Below are 20,858 nucleotides of genomic sequence, written 5' to 3' on the forward strand. Positions count from 1 at the left end.
TCTGGCAATCATAATTGTCAGGCCTCTATTGATATTTCTTTCACCATTTTAAAGTGGATATCTCTTCAAACTGCTCTTTAGACTCCAACATCTTTTCTTCTTCATAAACATCATCATGGCTGCCAAGAGCAGGGCTAACAGTCTTTCACTGACTCATTTTACATGACAACCTTGTGAGGTAGGTATCATTCCCATTTTACAGACGTCAGGAGACAGCTATGGAATTGAAGGTGACAGAGAGAGAAGATGTTCAAATCCCAGCTTGCCTCACTTTAAAGGTCATGCTTCTGCCTCTAAGCCTTGATGTCAGTACTCTTCTATTCAGAGTTCCAAAACATCCTTGATAGATTTAAGAAATGACTATACGGTTAATTAAAATATTACCTGGATGAATGAATTGTGTGACTGATTGTCACGACATAACCAGCTCCTCCAACATCTAAATAAGGACCAGTCAAAGAAATCAACCCTGGATTAGCTACTGCATGGAGATACCTAATGGAGACAAAAGAAAGTCATGTTATTTTACAGTATGCACCTCTATTCTGTAAATTTCAAAGAAAAGTGAGCTTGTAAGTCTAAAAATATTTATAATGAATTTCGTTTGGGTTACACTGAAATACAAAAGGATTCTCATCTTTTGTATCTGCTGTAGTATCAACACAAAAAGTAAAGAGAATCTGAAATTCCTTCTTACTTTAAAAAGAGACACTGAACCCAGTATATATCTGGGCATTTACTAAGATCTGTAGTATAGTTTTTTTTTGTTTGTTTGTTTGTTTTTTTTTTTAACAGGGTCTCATTCTGTCGCCCAGGCTGGAGTGCAGTGGTGTGATCTTGGCTCACTGAAGCCTCAAACTCCTAGGCATAAGAAATCCTCCCACCTCAGCCTTCTGAGTAGCTGGGACTACAGGTGTGTACCACCACATCCAATTAATTTTTGTATTTTTTTTGGTAGAGATGAGGTTTTGCTATGCTACCAGGCTGGTTTTGAACTCCTAGGCTCAAGCAATCCACCTGCCTTGGCCTTCCAAAGTGCTAAGTTTACCAGGTAGAGATGTTTTAGAGACGAGGTAGACTTTCTGTTCTTATGTCCCATTGACTCCCCTGCTATGCTGTAGCATATTGCTAGCTTTTGCTTTTGAAAATTAAAGTCAAAATAAAGCCTAGAAGTAAAAGAATGTTTTTGAATTTGTGTGTTCATTTTTCACAGGTCATACCTAAGCTGTAACTTGACTCCATAATCATGTGTAGTAAAATGAAGTCTATCCACTAGGGACACATTTTGCATAAGGTAGGAATTAAACAAACCACTAGGAATTAAAATGGCCAAGCATAAAGAATTTCAGGCTCAAAATTTCAATGAAGAGATAAAAACACTGTAGATAGAAAAAGCCCACAAAGCTGTTGTTAATGCTGCACTGAAAACACTATTCAGAAACATTTTTCACCACCACGAAAGTATCTTCTTTAGTTTAATGGCCTGAGGTTGCTTTATTGTATGTACTTACCATGTCTCTCCAGGATTTGGGGGAGAATCTTTGATAATGGAAGCCCCTAAAACTCACCATTGTCTCCTAGTGGGATCAAATGCTTTGTCCATGAGGGAACCAGGATAAATTCTGAGGACGCCATTGGGCGTTGCTATGTAACGGCGGACAATGTAAGTGTTCAGGCTACTCATTTCCATTTGTGTCATCCATTCATCTGTGACGTGGCTGGTAGCCATTACTTCATTTCTGACAGAGAACTGGGAAACAAAGGAAGACATAGCAGGGATCCTTTAAAACTCACATGAAAAGAGAGTGGGCTGCTGGCAGGGCTTCCCGAAGCTCTGCTGCAGAGAAGCCAAGCCCAATTACTTTTAAAAAATCTTTCCACAGCAGATGGATGCAGCCAAACTTGGTGAAAACAAAAGCTTGCAGAAATACAGTCAGCGGATGCGTGATCACTCAATTGTTCACCCCAGCTAGGCTTTCTGAGTTTAAGAAGAAAAATCCTATAGCGAGTCATTAGTAGACACACATATACACACTAACCCTAAAGCTTTGTTCCTTAAACTTTATATTTATCTCAAGAGACAGCAGGGGCACTTTACTTCTTCCCCTGGGTAAAACAGGGCTGGGAAAGTTTCACTAGTCTCTAAATCACATCCCTGTAACATCACTGGAAACCCCCAGTGCTTCTAAGGCCTGTAACAGATTCTCCACGTGGCCTACGGGGCTTCTTAATCCATCAGAAGGGTCACTGCTGACCAGCCTCCCCTGGGCCACACCCTGCAGCTCTCCAGCTGAGATGCACAGATGCAGAGCTGGGCTTCCTACTTCAAAGGTTCACTGCCAGCACCCCCTGCTGGGCCGGTGGAGGGGGACACCAGAAATGGAGCTCCCACCAGCACTTACTTTAAGGCCTGGGTTAGCAATGAGGCGGGTGTTGTCGCTGAGATAGGCAGTGTAGTGCTCTACCATGCGCTTTGTCTCTGGCTGGCTGAGGTGCTCATAGGGGGAGGAAAAGCTGCCAGCAGACAGCATGACGGTGGGACTTTCTGAAAGAGAAGCAAACAAAGCAGGTCTGAGAATGCAGAGACTCTATCTCATGCTGAACAAAAGCATCGCTCGGGATCTGCCAATCCGTCAGCTATGGTGGCTTTATATATATATGTATGTGTATATATGTATACATATATATACACATATCACATATATACACATACATATTTTTCAGACAGAGTCTCGCTCTGTCGCCCAGGCTGGAGTGCAGTGGCTTGATCTCAGCTCACTGCAAGCTCTGCCTCCTGGGCTCCCACCATTCTCCTGCCTCAGCCTCCCAAGTAGCCGGGACTACAGGTGCCCACCACCACGCCCGGCTAATTTTTGTATTTTTAGTAGAGACAGGGTTTCACCACGTTAGCCAGGATGGTCTCGATCTCCTGACCTCGTGATCCGCCCGCCTCGGCCTCCCAAAGTGCTGGTATTACAGGCATGAGCCACCGCTCCCGGTGGCGGCTTAGTATCTTCCACCAGGAAACAAAGAGCCCTGTGCTGAGAAGAGCTAAAAAGGAAAAGGGCCACATTCTCTCCCTTCAGGGAGCTTACGGTCCTAAAAATGAACAGGTAAAGACATGCACCAATAGACACAAGTGCTGGGAGTAGAAATTCTTCAAACTACCTGAGATCCACATATAATATCTATGAGGAATGAGGGGACAGCTTACGACACACATGAAGCCAGTCTGGATTAAAGCCATTTCCTAGCTGTGTGTGTTTCTCTCATTTGCACAGCGGGGAAGATAATAGCAGCAATCTTATAGAAATATGGTGAGAATTCAATGAGTTAATATTTGTAAAGCAAATGAGTATTAGCTATTATTCATATTAGTAGTATTTAAGAAAGATGGAACAGTGAAATCAATGCAAAAATCAAATAAAAATTACTCAGATGGTGGCAGCAAACTTGACATAAAAGCTTCTAGAAATATAGTAGCTAATGTATACATGTTTCATTATTGGTCTGATCTAACAGGAAAATCCTAGTTCTCTAAGATAAAAATTCTCACAATGAATGTTCTACCATTCAACCTTACAGTATTTTTAAAAGCTTTAGAAAGCATGATCATGTGTCCTATCTCATTTAAACACACAGGGCATCTTCTACTCCTTTTGTTAGTTCTCACACGTCATGTCTTGTCTCCTGGTAGCCTGGTGATCTCTGATTGTGCTGGACATTGTACTTAAAAACTAATCTGTAGAAATAGCTTGAGGCCTAAGAAGATGGGGGATCTTTCTATAGAGAGGATTGCTGTTTCATCCTGTCTGGTGCCACACTGCAAGATGTAGCAGGTGGGGTGTTGGAAACAGTTCCCAATTAGGAGCCAGGATACTGACCTAAGCACTGTGTGACTTCAACCAATCCTATTTTAAAGGCTAATGCTTGAAGTTCCCCAAACCACTCAGATGATAGGAACCCCAAGTCAAGGCCTGATTTAACTTCAGGCCTTCTGCTAAAGATGTAATCTTTTAGAATCTCTGCTAAAAGCATATATGTATGTGGGACTGGGGGTAAAATATATTAGAGTCTCTACCTTTTGTGGACCCTGGATTTGATTTTTGCTTCTCTTCCTTGCCTGCAGTAGCTACTTAAAGCACTGTTTAATTTCACAGCTGTTTCTTCTGGATTGGTAGATATGTGCATCGCAAAAGTGGCTTTGAGTGTTGGCTCTCTCCTCTAGGTTATTATTTTCTCTGAGATTTTTGCCCAGTAATTCCTCTCTATCATGTTAGCTCTGATGCTTTACAAGATTGTAATCCAGGATTATGTTTCAATCCAGGAATTTTATTAAATAGTTGTCCTTAGTAGGTTGGGTTAGAATTACCTAGTCTGCCATTCCCGGAAAACATTAAACAATGTTATGTCTCATTTAATTCTGATGGTATCTTCACTGGCTACCCTGGGAGATTATTATTATATTAATTAACCAACAAAGACAACCGAAGGCTCGAAAAGTGCCAAGCAGCATGCTGTGGATTCATGTATATATTCTTTTACAGGCCCTCCATGCAAGGACATGCCAAAAAGAGACAGGGTAGTTCCTGAACTCAAAGAAGTTAGGGTCCAATTGGAATGACAAAGGATAAGGAAAATAGAGAAAAATAACAATGTAAGAATAACACAATAATATAAGAAGTGTCAAAGGCATACATTCACTTCAGAGACAGAAGAGTCGCCATGGGGCTAGAGTAAAGAGAAGGAGAGGTGGCTTGGGCAGTGGGTCTCTTTTGTAGTGACAGAGACTGGCATTTTAGAAAAGGCTAGTGCAGTAAGATGAGGTGAGCACAAAGAGAAAGAATCAAGATACAGAACCCAAAGCTTTGTGTCTAGGAGGTAGACATGCTTATTTATACACACATATACATATTTAATTGCCTTAGATTATTTACTCTTAAAAAATTTTTCTTTGTCTCTTTGTGTACCAAGAAAGATGATGTCCTTCCATTAGCTCACTTGAACAAAGGTGACATATATTTAAGACCTGGCCTCTAAACCCCCACATCAATGAAATCAAATGGAAACTTTGCCACTGCGTCCTATATTTCCCATTCCCTTTTTATTGTATTTTAATTACCTTGGTTCATTTTCATTGCCAACTGATCCTAAGTAAGATGCCCCGATTACCTCTCCACCTTGTCCTGGGGCCTTACCATCCAGGTGAGGAAGGGTGGCAAGATCTCCCAGTGAAAGTCAGACACTGGCCTATGGTCTGCTTGTTAATCGTATATAAATAATTAAGTTCATAAACTACATTATCTGAATAATCTCTATGAGACAGTGCTTGCTGTCCAACTGAAATACAATGCAATCCACAGATGTAATTTAAAATTTTCCAGTAGCCACATTAAGAAAAGCAAAGAGTGGCTGGGCACCGTGGTGCCTGTAATCCCAGCACTTTGGGAGGCCAAGGCAGGAGGATCACCTGAGGTGAGGAGTCAAGACCAGCCTGGCCAACATGGTGAAACCCCATCTTTACTAAAAATACAAAAATTAGCTGGGCGTGGTGGCACGCATCTGTAATCCCAGCTAATCAGGGGGCTGAGGCAGGAGAATCACCTGAACTCAGGAGACGGAGGTGGCAGTGAGGCAAGATCGCACCACTGTACTCCAGCCTGGGTGACAAGAGCAAAACTTCCTGTCCAAGTAAAGATAAAAAAAAAAAAAAGGCAAAAAGTAGTATTAAATTAATTTTAACAATGTGCTTATAGAATCCAGTATATCCACAATAGCATTATAGTTTTAACATGTCATCAATATAAAAATTAAGTATGAACTTCACACTTACCATATACCTCAATTTGGACGAGCCATATTTAAAGTGCCCAATAGCTACATGTGGCTAGTGGCTGCCATATTGGAAACTGTAGCTTTGAGAGATTATGCAAAGGAAACAAAAAATCTAGGCTTGAGTTTCTTTTTCATCAAGAAAACTATTGTACTTTACTGTCTTAAATTTCAAAACAGTGACCTAATTTTCACCAGCAGTAGCCTGCTCACACAGAACTTAAAAGAGGTATGTACACATTAGCGTTTCAGTAAAGCATTTCTTAAAAATACGAAAATTTTAAACATACTTTTTCGTATAAAAACGAACAAAACCTCAAAGATAAAATAAAAACGAAGAAATATAAAATCCTGCCTTCTTGGATCAATATCACTGGCTCTATCCAAATTGTCAGCACTGCTGGGAGGTATCCCAGAAGAGACCACTTACTCCAGCCTGCTCTTCTGATCTCATGGTCAGGCAGAACTCTCGAGGATGGAATTTAAGGGAGGAACACAAACACGAGTGCTATCATTTGAAATCTAGAGACTGCAGACTTCTAGCCTTGATTTTATTCCCATTGGTTCCCCTTCTTCTCAGTTGGCCAGTTATGTCATGATTCTTAGTTATTAACTGTTTTGAACCCTAAGTCTTTTCAACAGTGAAAAAGAGAATACCTGTTTTACTGTACTGTGAGTATACTGTGGTTTGGTGACAACATAGATCACGAATGCCTAGTATGTGCCTGGCACATGGCAGAGCAGAGGTGTATGGGTGAAATCTCAGCTTTGCTATATTTTATGTTATCTGGGGGAAAATTATCTTTGGTAAACTCAAATCAATCACACGTCAACTCAGATGAAAAATAAAAAACATCTGGTATGTAATAAATGTAAATTCCTTTTTGCTTCCTTTGAATTATCTTTGTATTCCTAAGCCCTTTTGAAGATAGGGATCTGTGGTAGATTACTGCTGATATGCTACATAGATTCCTTGGGAGGCCTTTTATTGTTATTCTACCTCACCCCCCCCCAATATCCCCATACTTACATGTTTACCTTTAATGGGCTGTATCTGTGCCTCCCTCTATGGACTTTGGGCTACACTGAAAACTCTGTGCCTAGCACTAGAAGAAAGCTGAAAGTGACTAAGAAATGTGAAAGCTGAGTTCTCTTCATAGAGTCTGGGCAAACTCTATTGGTGTAATTTACACTCCAGAGCCCCCCTAGAAGACCAGGCTGAAGTTAAAACTTCACTCAACATCAAACTTGTCTTTTTTCCCTTCCTTGTCCTGTTTTCCTCACTTCCTCACTGCTTTCTCAAAGCCCATCCTGTATAAATCACCAGCACACAAAACCTTGTCTCAGCGTCTGCTAGACGACCTGATTCAAGGCCAGGCTTCAAATTGTCTTCACATTTGTATCCCCAAACCAGCTGACTCTGCAGGCATTCAGTATCTTTTTTTGGGGTGTGGGGTGGATGGTATTCAAAAGGATATTTTCAGTGAGCTGCTAAGAGTAAAAACGTGAAGGAAGTGTAAGGGCTTTACCTAGGGTTGCCAGCTGTTTGAAGTGGAGGCAAGCACTGGGCTGGCCCAGGAGATCCAGCCGGTGGTACAGCAGCTTGCTGCTGGGAACAGTGTTGAGGTTCTTCAGTTGTTTCACAGGTATTTCTGGTTGTATCACCACAATACACAGAATAAAGGAAGTGTCTTGTACCTGTAAAAATCAATAAAGAATTTCTAACCTAGAAAATGAGGGTTCCATGGGGACAGGGACTTTGCATACATTATTTTCTGCTGCCTTTATCTTCTATCCTCACATGGAAGGTGTTCATTAAATATATGATGAATGAATGAAGACATGAGGACAGGGTGATAGAAGGTATCTAATTTTATATTTTCTGTTTTCTCTTCTTGTTGAGGAGACTTGGAGTATGTAACAGAAAATCATGGGGCTAACAATAGGATAAGAAAAGAGTCCCTTTGAAACTGTGACCCTAGCCTTTTTTTGCTAATGTGGGTTAATAAGCACAAGCTAGAACAGGACATAATAATACAACATTTATTTCGATTTAGATTTGAAATGCACTTAAAAATACATAATTGGTTTTGCAATAAGTGTTCTGAGAATTGACTATTTTTCAAGCCAGTAGTGAATTCTCACTTTAAAAGAAAGGACTGAGGAGCAGCCAATACAGAATCAAGTTCATTCATTCTATTCCAACTACTGCTTTCTCTTGTCCTGGTTGGAAATGACCAACATCACTACTTAAACTCATGAAAAATACAAATCCTATGGCACCCCTGCAGAGTCGGCCTGATTTGTCATTGCAGACCATCATAGGCAAGTGTGCCATAGCTTAAAAAGTAGTCTAATTTATTAAGCTCATATGCAGAAACAGTAGTATTTCCAGATTCACTTTGTGCCTAGAAATGGATGCTTCAACAAAATTTAGTGGGGACAATTCCACCACAGAATCAAAAGCCAATCTACCTAGTTCTAGCCACTTGATAAAGACTTAAAAGTAAAAGAAAGCCAAATTTCTCAATTATTATCCTATTATATTAGAAGAAAGATAGAACCTATTTAAAGATGGTTTATAAATAAATGAAGAGGCTGATGACTAGCAAAATCAGAACTAAAGAACAGTGCCTTATAAAGCAGCTCATGTGATTTACTTAGTGAAGTAAAAGTAAAAGATAAAGGAGAAAATTTTAATAGGTAGGTTAGAGTTAAGTGAAATATAGGATTTGTGAGGATGGTTGCAGACTCTTAAACACAGAAGCAATTTATATCTTCCTGGAATTGCTTTCAAGTACTGCTGGCAAAGATATTCACTTAGATTAATAAATTTAATCCTCTTCCTCCATTCCCCAAATTATAAATTGACAAGGTGCTCTGAAGTGGCATTTACTATTTTCTCTCTTTTCAATCTCACAGTCATCCTTTAAGTTTGTCTTCCTATGTTGTGTGTTCCAAGGAACCAAAAGACAAAACCCTACCAGAATGACTAGAATACAATTTTATAATTGGGTCTATTCTCTAAGAGAAAAATAAAGTTACCGTAAGCTTCTAAAAGTAGCACTTCATAAACAGCTCTTAGGAAAGTGGATTTCAATATAGGTCTTTCTGTCATGTTCTGAGCTGAAAAAAATAGTCTCTACATTAAAAGGAACTCTATTTCTAGAAGAGCTCTCTATGGGTTGGGAGTGGGTTTTTTTCACTGATTATAACATGGGATCCATGTTTTGAAGTGAAGCAGGCCTGTGTAACATGGGAACATGTGAATACCTTCTAATAGTCAGTACTTCTATCAGAGCAAACAGCCTCCTAAAATGCTAAAAAATGCACTTGGGTTACTCAGTGACAGAGTAATCTCTTAATGCTGCTAACACAATCTCTCAAGTTACATTTAAATTAATTCAGCGAAATAATCCCTCAATATCTACTATATCTATGAGTGTTAAGCAGTTTAGCCAATTGTCCTCAGGATAAGCTAACTCTATTTGGATTATATTAGAAGAAACCATTTTATTTTTTAGGACAAGATGAGTTATCTACCCTCCTCCCCAACAAGTAACTAAAGAGATCTTAAAAATATTTGCCCTTATTACTGGGTAACCAGCCTAGCATTTTTTTTTCAAGTCTCCAATCTCATTATTTATTATCTCCTTAAGTTTTCACTTATAGTGATCTGCTCAACAATTTTAGAACTTGGAGAAAGCTAACACTGCTACCTGAAGTGACTGCATGATTACTACCTCGAATCTGCCTAAGGAGAATAACCAGAATTTACTAGGATCACTGAAAAAAACACAGTAACATTGAGGCTCTTTACTGTACCAAGAAAAAAAAAACACACTAACATTGAGGCTCTTTACTGTACACAGATGCCTACATTTCCTACTTTTCCTTTTAATGCCAACAACCATGAAGATATTTTCCCAGGATGTAACTGAGTTGCTTTCAATCAGAATATGCTGGAGGTAAACAATCTCTAATTTTAAGCACAAAAGTCTGTTTTCTAATTTGATGACTGGTTCACCCTCACTCTTTCTGATATTAAAATTAAATAATTTGTCTTTAAAAATGATATAAACATAAGGGCAGATGGTGCTATCATTCTAAAGAAAAATCTGAAAATGAATCAGTTAAGAGAATTTCAAAATAGGCTTTGACCTTCCTCAAATGTGTATTACCAAACAACAAACTACCAGTAGAATTAGGCTTGTAAACATTAAGTTTCTCAAATAGTTTCATTTATTAATTTGTTTGCTTCATTTGCATTTTAGTAATTGCTACTGCAATAGTGATACTTTAAGAACCAAACAAGAAGGTTGGAAGAGACTCCTGCCTAAATGCATTCTGGCTACTTCCAATTCCTATCTTTCCTGATCCAACTGATAAAGGCACAGACACTGTGTCGAGTTGCTCTTTGACTGTCTGCATCTACCACTAGGCTCGATGCTCTATGAAGGCAGAGAGAGTATCAATCTTCTTTATCCTTCTTAGTACACAGAAAATGTTCAATAAGTAGTTTGTAAAGGGATGATTACATGAATCTATTTGGAGTCAACAGGTTAAACATCAGATTTGTCCATCCAAGAAAAATCTCATGCATGACTGCATTTTATGTTCAGTGATTAAAATTTGAGGATAAAAATAAAAGTCCACTCCCCTTTTGGTCAGTTATGGTATTTAGGGTCTTTCAACAGCACTGCTATGTTAATTGGGAAGGAAGAGGAGAGAAAAGAAACACAGGTAATGTGAACAGTGTGTGTTAGATCTGCTTTCTCTGTGATTCCTTGAAGCCTGGTGTCTGAATGAATCTGCTAAGAGAAAGCAGAAATGGGTGCCACAAGTTATGGCCAAACTATCGATCTGCTTGTGTTGAACACGAATAATCCAATTTCTAATCTAAGATTTTCTTTTCCTTAGAGAATGTCAGAGGGTACTTATGCTTTCACGTCTCCTTTTAAACTCCCAACCTCCACAATTTGAGTTGAACTGAAAAAATCCAACTGGATGTAATTGAAATGTGCATTAATAGGGGAGTGTTTAGAGAAATTTGGGTCATCCACACAATGCAATACTATATAGCCATTAAAGCCATGTGGGAGCATATATACACACACACACATATATATGCCTGCCATTAAAGCCGTGTGTGAGCATATATACACACACACATATAAATGCCTGCCATTAAAGCCGTGTGTGAGCGTATATACACACACACACATATATATGCCTGCCATTAAAGCCATGTGTGAGCGTATATACACACACACACATATATATGCCTGCCATTAAAGCCGTGTGTGAGCGTATATACACACACACACATATATATGCCTGCCATTAAAGCCGTGTGTGAGTGTATATACACACACACATATATATGCCTGTCTGTATATACACATTTTCTGGGAATTGATCTAAGTGGCTACTTATGGGGAATGGAAAGTTAAAGGAAGGAAGGAAGTGGATAGTTTTGGCGCTATCGTGGCTCACTGCAGCTTCAACCTCTCAGGCTTAACCAATCCTCCTACCTCAACCTCCTGAGTAGCTGGGAATACAGCATGTGTCACCACGTCTGGCTAATTTTTACATTTTTTATAGAGATGGGATTTTGTTATGTTGTCCAGGCTGGGCATAGTTTACTTTCTGCTTTCTATCCTTTTATATGGTGTGATGAATTCATCATGAACAATTATGAGTTTTATAAACAAAAAAGGAAAAAATAATTATACAACATCTGTGGAATGTCTTCTTTCTCAATCACGTTAAAACTTGGTTAGTCACATTCTGAGACACAATATCAGACCCAAGTGCCACCCCCTTCCTGAGAATTCCCATATGAACAAGAGCACTGCACCCTGTAGCTCTTCAAGCAAAAACAACTTCCTCTCACTCACCATCTTCCAGGCATAGCTAACATTGTAGGCTTCCTTTCCAGTTTCTCTCAGCTTGTTTATGTGCCAAGACAGGGATGAGTTCACAGGGACTGCGATAATCTGGCTGCCCAGAGGGAGGCTGTGTTGGCAAACAGAATTAAGTATTTCAGGCAAAAGATAAAATTAAGCACTTAATTAAAGGCAAGGAAGAAGCTGTGAGCCAATGGCCACCTCCTGATTTTGAATACCAATGAAACTCATCAGTTTTGAAAGAGATAATGTGAGATTTTCAATTTCGTAAAAGCATTATGTCAGCTCTGCATTAAAAACATTCCTTACTCTCCATCCTTGCTCCCCAACTCTAATTCTTTCCAGAGACTAACTTGTCTCAAATCGCTCAGTCGTTAATTTTCAACCAATGAGCACAAAGACTCATTCCTCTACAGGTTACCATCTGCCAAAATAATGTATCACAGTTGGAAAAAATCCAATCTGTTTTTTATTTTAAGAAAAAACAATGTATAAGATTGTGCTGTCCACTTGGAATGGATGCTACTTTGCCAGGCTATTTTTTGGCAAATGCAACAAAGCTGGTCCTCAACTTAGCCTTTTATTTTGCCAACATTTTTCAATTTGGTATCATTGGAACTTTTTTTTGAAAATGAGATGAAATATATCTGATTTTACAATGAAAGTCAATGTGAACACAGAATTTGATTTACAAGACATTATCCTCAAATGATAGTTCCAAGAGACCTTATCTGTGATACAAAGTGAGCAAAATCTTGGGTGCTATTCTTATGGAAACATTACTGAGAATACTTTTGATAACATTAAAATAATTTATACACTTGTGTTACACTTTATAGTAAATACTCGTATGTGGCTTTGATGGGTCCCATTCTCAGGGAAAAAGAATCCTATGACCCTCACCTTTTTCTTACCTGAGGATATTTTGCCGAACTAATTCAAATTTTGGAATATTTTCATAATGTATGATGTCAGTATGAAGTGGGGGCTCTGATAATAAATATGGCCTGGTAAGAGATGGGTGCATAAGTGTATATCCTGCAATAAGAAAACAAAATGCATGTTAATAAGAAACATGTTGTAGGAAGTTCTGAATCACTGTTTTGAAATATGGGGTACTCTGGGCTGGCTGCCCAATATTCAACTTCTCACTGTGCAACTCACCAGTCCAATAAAAACTGAACCTGTTTTATATGTGCTTATATAAAACTCTTGCAGCGTGGAAAGATGTCTTAAATTATCAAACATCCGTCTAATCAAGAGTATTTTGGAGGTATTGGTTGTTTCGTTGTTTTATAAAACATTCTAATCTACCACATAAATCTTAAGTAAATCTAAGATAACAATTTTGTAAAAAAAAAAAAAAAAAAAAAAAAGATCCAAAGGATGACATTTTTTTTTGTTTCTTTAACTTCTTTTAACTTTTTAACTTCAGGGGTACATGTGCATGTTTATTATATAGGTAAGCCTGTGTCGTGGGGGTTTGTTGTACAGATTATTTTGTGATCCAGGTACTAAGCATAGTACCCAATAGTTTATTTTTGTGCTCCTCTCCCTTGTCCCTCTTTCCACCCTTAGGTAGCCTCAGTGTCTGTTGTCCTCCTCTTTGTGTCCATGTGTTCTCATCATTTAGCTCTCACTTATAAGTGAGAACATGCAGTATATGGTTTTCTGTTCCTGAGTTAGTTTGCTAAGGATAATGGCCCCCAGCTCCATCTATGATCCTGCAAAGGACATGATCTCATTCTTTTTTAAATGGCTGCATAGTATTTCATATGTACCACATTTTCTTTATCCAGTCTACCACTGAGGGGCATTTAGGGTGATTCCATGTCTTAGCTATTGTGAATAGCACTGCAATGAACATACAGGTGTCTTTATGATAGACCGATTTACATTTCTTTGGGGGTGTGTGTGTGTATATATATATACATCCAGTAATGGGATTGCTGGGTCGAATGGTAATTCTGTTTTCATCTCTTTGAGGAATCATCACACTGCTTTCCACAATGGCTGACCTAATTTACATTCCCACCAAGAGTGTTCAAGTGTCCCCTTTTCTTGGCAACCTCACCAGCATCTGCTATTTTTTGACTTTTTAATAATAGGCATTCTGACAGGTGTAGGATGGTATCTCACTGTGGTTTGGATTTGCATTTCTCCAATGATCAGGGATACTGAGATTGTTTTCATAGGCTTGTTGGCTGCATTATTTCTTCTTTTGAAAAGTATCTGTTCATGTCAAAGGATGATATTCAATGTATCATTCAATCCTCCAGTCTAACTTCCTGATTTACAAATAACTGTTCCCTACCCCTCAAAGAACGTAGAAACACATGTGTAATTTGGAGATCCACTCTGCCATCTTTATGGTGTTCTACTACAAATGAGCAATCTTAGTCACAATGCTCTTTACACTACAATTTTTCTATTTTGTTTGGAGAATATCTATACCTTATTTTCTTTAGGTTTCTAAAAAGTATTCTTAGGATGAACATTTAGCAGGTTACCTTTGTCGTCTATGAGAAAAGTATAGGAAGCCAAAGAGTCTTGGTAATACGTCACGTCTTCAAGAATATAAGCCAGATTCACATCCACACCTACAATTCCCAGAAGTAGGTTTCCAAAATAACAGGGTTTACTCACAGTCATTATCAAACCTATGGGTTAAAAACAAAATAAATCTAAAGAATAGCAGAGAAGGAATTGGACAAAGACTGGCACTGTGCTCCGGTGAATCATGAAGGCTTCTACCAGCTGTCTCAATTTTGTTTGGAAGAAAAGTTTCCCATGTGGTCCAGTAATCAAGCACTGCCTTTGCAGACAGCATAATAAATGAGTTAGAGTGGGAGGGAAAGAGCGATCTTTGGCAGCTCAGATAGCGCAGTTAATTCAAATGGAAGCAATTTCTATGTTTTCCACTACTTTTTCACCTAAAAAGATAAGACATTCCAGATCAGTGCAAAACATCAGCAGCACTAAATACATTTTTTCTATTTCGTGAAGTAGGTAGATTCAGCTGAACTTGAAAGATCAATGGACAATGAATCTAAAAACTGTACTTATAGTCCAGCTGTACCCCTTTTGTATTGTACAGGTGACATCGGATATAACTTCTCCGAGCCTTGGTTCACACATCTGTTTATTTTTTTTTATTTTAATATTTCGAGATGAGGTCTCACTCTGTCACCCAGGTTGGAATGCAGTGGTGCGATCATAGCTCATGGTGGCCTCAACTGCCTGGGCTCAAGTGATTCTCCCTCCTCAGCCTCCCAAGTAGCTGGGATTATGGGGATGAGCCACTGTGCCTGGCTCATACACCTGTTTAAAGGATACAGCATTAACTGCTTTACTGATTTCTAGGAAATGTTAGATCAAAAGAGACTATAGATAAACGAATGCTTAATATTATTACTATACCCCATTAATGCATCCTTTAAAGAAAGGTGAAAACAAGGGGAAAAAATCTTAGAAAGGTACAGTATCTGAACATACAGAACTTCAAGTAGCTGAAGGAGGAATTAAGTTTCCAAAGGAATGTGTTTCCAGTCATTCAGGCCAGGAGTTCCTACATTTTTATGTAAGGGGTCAAACAGGAAATATTTCAGGCTTTGTGGGCTACACAGTCTCTAGTGCATAATTTTTCCTTCTTTTTTTTTTTTTTTAATAACCTTTTCAAAATATAAAGACCGTATTTAGGTAATAAGCCATGAAAAACAACAACAACAACAATAATAGGATAACTAGGGAAAGGGCAAAGCACACAGGAGGAAAATGCAGAAACAGAGTGTGCTGATGGTGGGTCAATGCATGGCCCTGAGATCGAGACACCTGGTTTCTCCTCGTGGCTTCCCTGCTGAGTTTGGTAAGTTGTGCTATGTCTTGGAATGAGTCTCTCCATATATCAGATGGGGTGCGGGGGTGAGATAAAATGATCTTTACGATCCCCAACAATTATACAACCCTATGGCTCTAAAGAAAACTCTAAACAAAAAGATGGATTGTTTATCTTTATCTTGATTTTGTGTTTTCCTGTGCTTGATGTCATGTTGATGTCTATCAGCCTATCAGAAAGCCATTCTTCTAGAAACATCCAGCAAAGGGATTAAACACTCCTGAAGGCTTCTACAAAGAATGAGCTTCTACACAGAGAATTGCATATGATGTCCACTTGAGGTGTTATCGAGTTGCTATGGTTGCATAGGCCAACTAAATGCATCATTTGGTAAGAAGAAGTGGACACATCACTGAAAAAGCTTCTGAAGTCATGCAACGGGTCTCTATTTTGGTTTCAAAAGCATTTTTTTAAGCAGTTCATATTTAGAATGCTATCTGTTTTAAAACGTTTTAAAATAACAGGTATTTAAGAAGGTTTTAGAGATGCATTTTGGAGAAGGTTTTTCCCAGGTCTCCCAGGATAAATAGCTTGTAGGCGGCAGGAGCAGGCTGAGAGGACCAGCATAGAGACAGAGGTCACAATCTGCCCGCCACAGTCCCCTGAGCTTTAGTCTAGGATTAAAGCCACTTTCATAGATCAGTAAAGTACAACAGAAATACTCAGGGACTGAGATGCCTGTTCGCTTCAAATTTCTATTCTCCTCTGGACAGGTTGAGAACAAAGTCTTAAAAAAGAAACACAATCTTACTTTTCAATTATCAACTGGGACAGAAGACTCTTGATCCCATTATGGCAAATAAAGTATGCTAAGCTCCTGTTATACTGACAAAATCCTCAATCACTCTCTCTGCTTTAACCTAAAGCACATAGATTTACTATTTAAAAAGAAATATGTTCAGTAACTGATATTTTAATCTGTGTAGGTTTTGAACTACAGTCACATAAACATGGGTTTCCCTAGAATCAAGCCTTATGTCATGGAGTTCGAGGATGTGTCACTCAATAATTCTAGGGACTGAAAAGACAGACACACTCCAGCAGAGGAATTCAATAGGTCTGTGAACCAATCACTGAAATCCACGGCACAGGATTCATAACACAGGCCCCAAGGAGTAAAATTTGGATGGTATCAGGCAACAGGTGGCCCAATTTCTACATGTGATTTGGTTTAAAGCATTCAGGGTAAATCCAGCTCTCTGGATTTAGGAGGGAGTCCCACCCTACCTGATACCACTATTGATAATAGAATTTGGCTATATAAACTTCTGAGTTTGTGAAAAACTGGATTTCTACATCTTTTGTCCCTTTCACACAGTATTAACAGGAATTACTGATTTGCCTTTCTCTTCTCAGACTTACAAGCTTACTGAGGGTAGGAGGTGAGCCTCACTCATCACTGCCTGGCACAATGCTTGGCTGGCACTCAGTAATGTAGGCTACATGCATAAAAGGTAACTTGGATTTAAGACTTCATGTTTTCACTAAAAAGGGAAATAACCTTGTCTAAAAGTGGGAGTTTCTATTCTATATACATGTGTAGGCCCTGACAGTAATAGGAGTGATTTTAAAAAGTGAGGCTGAGCATGGTGGCCCACACCTGCACTTTAGGAGGCAAAGGTGGGAGGATTGCTTGAGGCCAGGGGGTAGAGGCTGCAGTGAACTACGATCACGCCACTGCACTCCGGCCTGGGTGAGAGGGAGAGGCCCTAGCTCTTTAAAAATAAAAATTGAGATATAACGGCAGTTGGCTTATTTCTTCCTTATAGAAAGAGAATGTCTACCTAGTTTCTAGAAAACACCTTCTCTATAGGCTTGTTACTTTTTACACGAGTTTAAAAAAAATTCATATTTGTGAATTCATATTTGTTAGTTCCTAGCTAACAAAACATAAATATAAGATCTCAAATGGCAATGGTGCCTGTCTGGCTAATAATTAGCTACTTCTTCAATTTTCTTCTCTGTCAAGGAAGGAGAGAGGGGAGGATATAGAGAAAAGCGTGGAGGAGGGAAAGAACGTGGAGAAGTAAAAGAAAAAGATCACGCGTTTACTGAAAATATACTGTTAGGCATTGTTCTAGATGTTTTATTATTATTGCATTTAATCTTCACAACTGCCTTGAGAGAAATGTTGTATTTTCTGTTATATTTTCCAGATTCTATTTCATAGGTCAGGAAATTGAATCCTGTGAAGGTTCAGTACTTTACTCAACATCCTGTTATGGGTAACTTAGGCATCAGGATGATGGCGACGCTCATGTTAGTAATAATAACAATGACAACAACAAAGGTAAAATACATTTAATAAATGAAATAAAAACAGTAATTATAATTGAATGGTATGCCGGTCATGTGTTATCATTTATTTTATAATATCTAGGTAATCCTAGATTAACTAGATAATGACAGGTCATATATGTTATCTAGTTAATCCTAATCTGAAAGATTTACTATCCCATTTTACAGGTGACCAAATGGAGAATTAACACCATTAAATAACTTACCAAGGACAACACCTCAAGTGGAAGAGTGGAATTTGAAAGCCCATATGAGGCCAGGCCCGTGTTTGTGCCATGATACCGCGTTGCCTTGTCTCAGGCTGAATCCTCGGCACTTCTGAGTTTCATTCCCCATGTGCCATGATATAAAGCTACTCTTTAGTCCTAAGTCACAAACTTTTGGATATTTGAGAATCCTCACATAGCCTCCCCAGAGGAAACATCCACTTTGTGTACTCTGGCCAGGGTAATAAGGAAGAACCTGGGCTGGGGATTTCTGCTGTACAATGCAGAACTATAGGACAGGTGGCAGGGGTGCTAAGAAATCCTATGATCCTGAGAAAGAGGCACCCATTTCTATCCACCCAATTCTTTTCCCCTTCCTTTAACAGGAAGTCTATCCAAACTCACCATCTCCCATCTCATCAGAGAAGGGGAGGCTGAAGACGGCTTCATCAATCATCCGGTTGGGAAGGTTTGTGTAGAACCTGCCCACTGTGGTCTCCAGGTTGCTCAACTGGTTCAGCACCATCATGCTGCCCTTAATCACAGGCAAGGCCGTCCGGTCTGGCACACCGTACTTCCCTGAATTCTGTTCAGCTAGATCCCTCAGAAAAGCCAGTTCTTTCAAACCAGTCACCCCATCTAAAATGGAAAGCCGAGAGAAGACCACGGAAAGCAAAATGGTTTATATTCATTCAACCTCTTGCCATTTAGATCAAATACAGGCATGGATGAGGTCTTGTAATACCAAAGGGGTTTTTGCAGAGACCGCGTGGACTCTGGACACAAATACCAGTTCCTGCTGAGGAAACAAAGCCTGAGGCATGGTCTTCCCTGAGATAGTCAAGAGGGGAAAGGGACTCTTCACAGGGCAATGATGAAAAACATATGCGTAAATAAAGGAGTCCCATTCAGTAAGAATGTGTTCTCCCCATAAGTTAATTATAAAATGAAAATTCATTTCCGCATTTAATATTTAAAAAGAAAAGTAATAATTAACACATCTGCATTTAATTTAATGTAGTAGATGAAACCATAAGAGTTTTAAAGGATAGAGGTTTATCCTTTCATTCCTTACTTCTTCACCTATAAAACCACTTGCCAAAGTCTCATGCAACTAAATGAAAGAATTATGGACTGCATTTACTGATGCTTCCAAACCCTGTTTCTTTAAGCTCATTTTAATTATAAACATATTCATACTTGATATTAAGATAATACTGAATTTGATTTATTTAATATAATTTTTTTACATTTAGAGGGTTTTGAAAACTTTGTACAAAATTTAGGCATACTGGGAATGTATTGTTCTACAACATCTGTAATTTATAACACAAAAATAAATGTAATACTTTTTTTTTTTTTAGTTTGCTATTGTTGGAACATAGTCAAAAGGATTAGAAACTGATTGCATATGGGCACTGTTGTAAACGAATTCAAAATGATTTCAGCCACTACTGAGGTTCTACCACTTCATTTTAAAAAGGTTTTGTCTCATGTTCCTGAAGATTTCAATAGCAAACCATGAACTATTCAGTCATTAAAAAGAATCTGAAGCTTTCATGGTTCATCTACCACATACATCTTTAGCATTTCTACATAGAGAGTGTACATACTTCTAGCACTGGAAGTCCACTTCTAAAATCATGGCAGAATAAAATGAAAATTAATTTCTTTCCCCCACTCCCTACCTTTTTTTTTTTTTGAGACAGAGTTTCCTTCTGTCACCCAGGCTGGAATGCAGTGGCGCAATCTTCGCTCACTGCAACCTCCACCTCCTAGGTTCAAGCAATTCTCATGCCTCAGCCTCCCAAGTAGCTGGGATTACAGGTATACACCACCATGCCTGGCTATTTTTTTTTGGATTTTTGGTAAAGATGGCATTTCACCATGTTGACCAGGCTGGCTTCGAACTTCGGGCCTCAAGTGATCTGCCCCTCTTATCTCCCAAACTGCTGGGATTACAGGCGTCAGCCACCATGCCTGGCCTATCATTTATTTCTTAAAACACATTATATTTAAATAAACTTGACTTTTGCTCCACACATGCAATACTAAAGGAAAGGAAAAAATATCTGGGCCAAATTAAGTCAGAATCAGATTATTGTTCCCTTTGCATGGCACAGAGCTGAGATGGAGGGTGAGGGGTACACTCCAGAGTAAAAGTTAACATCAAAGACACGATTGGTACCTGACCTTATATCCTTGAGAAGCTCACAGAAGTAAAACAATAAAAGAAGAAAACTCAAGCAATAAATAAATTTCCCTTCTTTGTCATGTACTGCTTGAGTCTCTCAAAATGTAAAAGAAAAGTGACAAACAAGAATATCTACTAGGCAAAGAAGAGTAGCATGGGATGGAAGGTTATGGAGGATTGAGTATGAGGTGTTACTCCATCATGAGATTTTATGCAGCAGTGGCGGTAGGTCAGTAGGGTGGCTGATTGGTAAGTACGCTGGGTTGCCTATTATCAACATGGTCATGCTAGAAACTACATTTCCCAGGATCCTCTTCTCTAGTATGCTACCAGATTAAAAGTGCAAAACGTGAGGGCTATATTGCGAGATTTGGGGGACAAAGAAAGAAGTGGTGAGAGACAGACACTGAGGGGCCAGAATGCTCCAGTTTGTCCTACTCTTCTCTGTGTTCAGCTCCCTTTCCCAGCTGCTGACCTGCTCACTGACAGCAACCCCAGGCATGTTCCAGATGCTTCACTGAGCA

General features: G+C 39.0%; 1 protein-coding gene across 4 annotated transcripts in view; it reads right to left on the reverse strand.

Annotated features, from left to right (window-relative positions):
- Positions 1 to 20,858, reverse strand: part of LOC105498465 (cache domain containing 1) — a 226,780-nt gene that overhangs the window by 26,890 nt on the left and 179,032 nt on the right. For all 4 annotated transcript variants that reach the window (XM_011770615.3, XM_071091954.1, XM_011770620.2 and 1 more), the window contains 8 exons: positions 18,546 to 18,779; positions 14,252 to 14,401; positions 12,656 to 12,779; positions 11,733 to 11,850; positions 7,362 to 7,530; positions 2,403 to 2,545; positions 1,569 to 1,750; positions 385 to 495 (listed from right to left, as the gene is read on the reverse strand). In XM_011770615.3, the coding sequence (XP_011768917.1) occupies positions 385 to 495; positions 1,569 to 1,750; positions 2,403 to 2,545; positions 7,362 to 7,530; positions 11,733 to 11,850; positions 12,656 to 12,779; positions 14,252 to 14,401; positions 18,546 to 18,779 (1,231 nt within the window). The remainder of the gene's footprint in view (positions 1 to 384; positions 496 to 1,568; positions 1,751 to 2,402; positions 2,546 to 7,361; positions 7,531 to 11,732; positions 11,851 to 12,655; positions 12,780 to 14,251; positions 14,402 to 18,545; positions 18,780 to 20,858) is intronic.

Source organism: Macaca nemestrina, chromosome 1, assembly GCF_043159975.1.
Source record: "Macaca nemestrina isolate mMacNem1 chromosome 1, mMacNem.hap1, whole genome shotgun sequence".
NCBI lineage: Eukaryota > Metazoa > Chordata > Mammalia > Primates > Cercopithecidae > Macaca > Macaca nemestrina.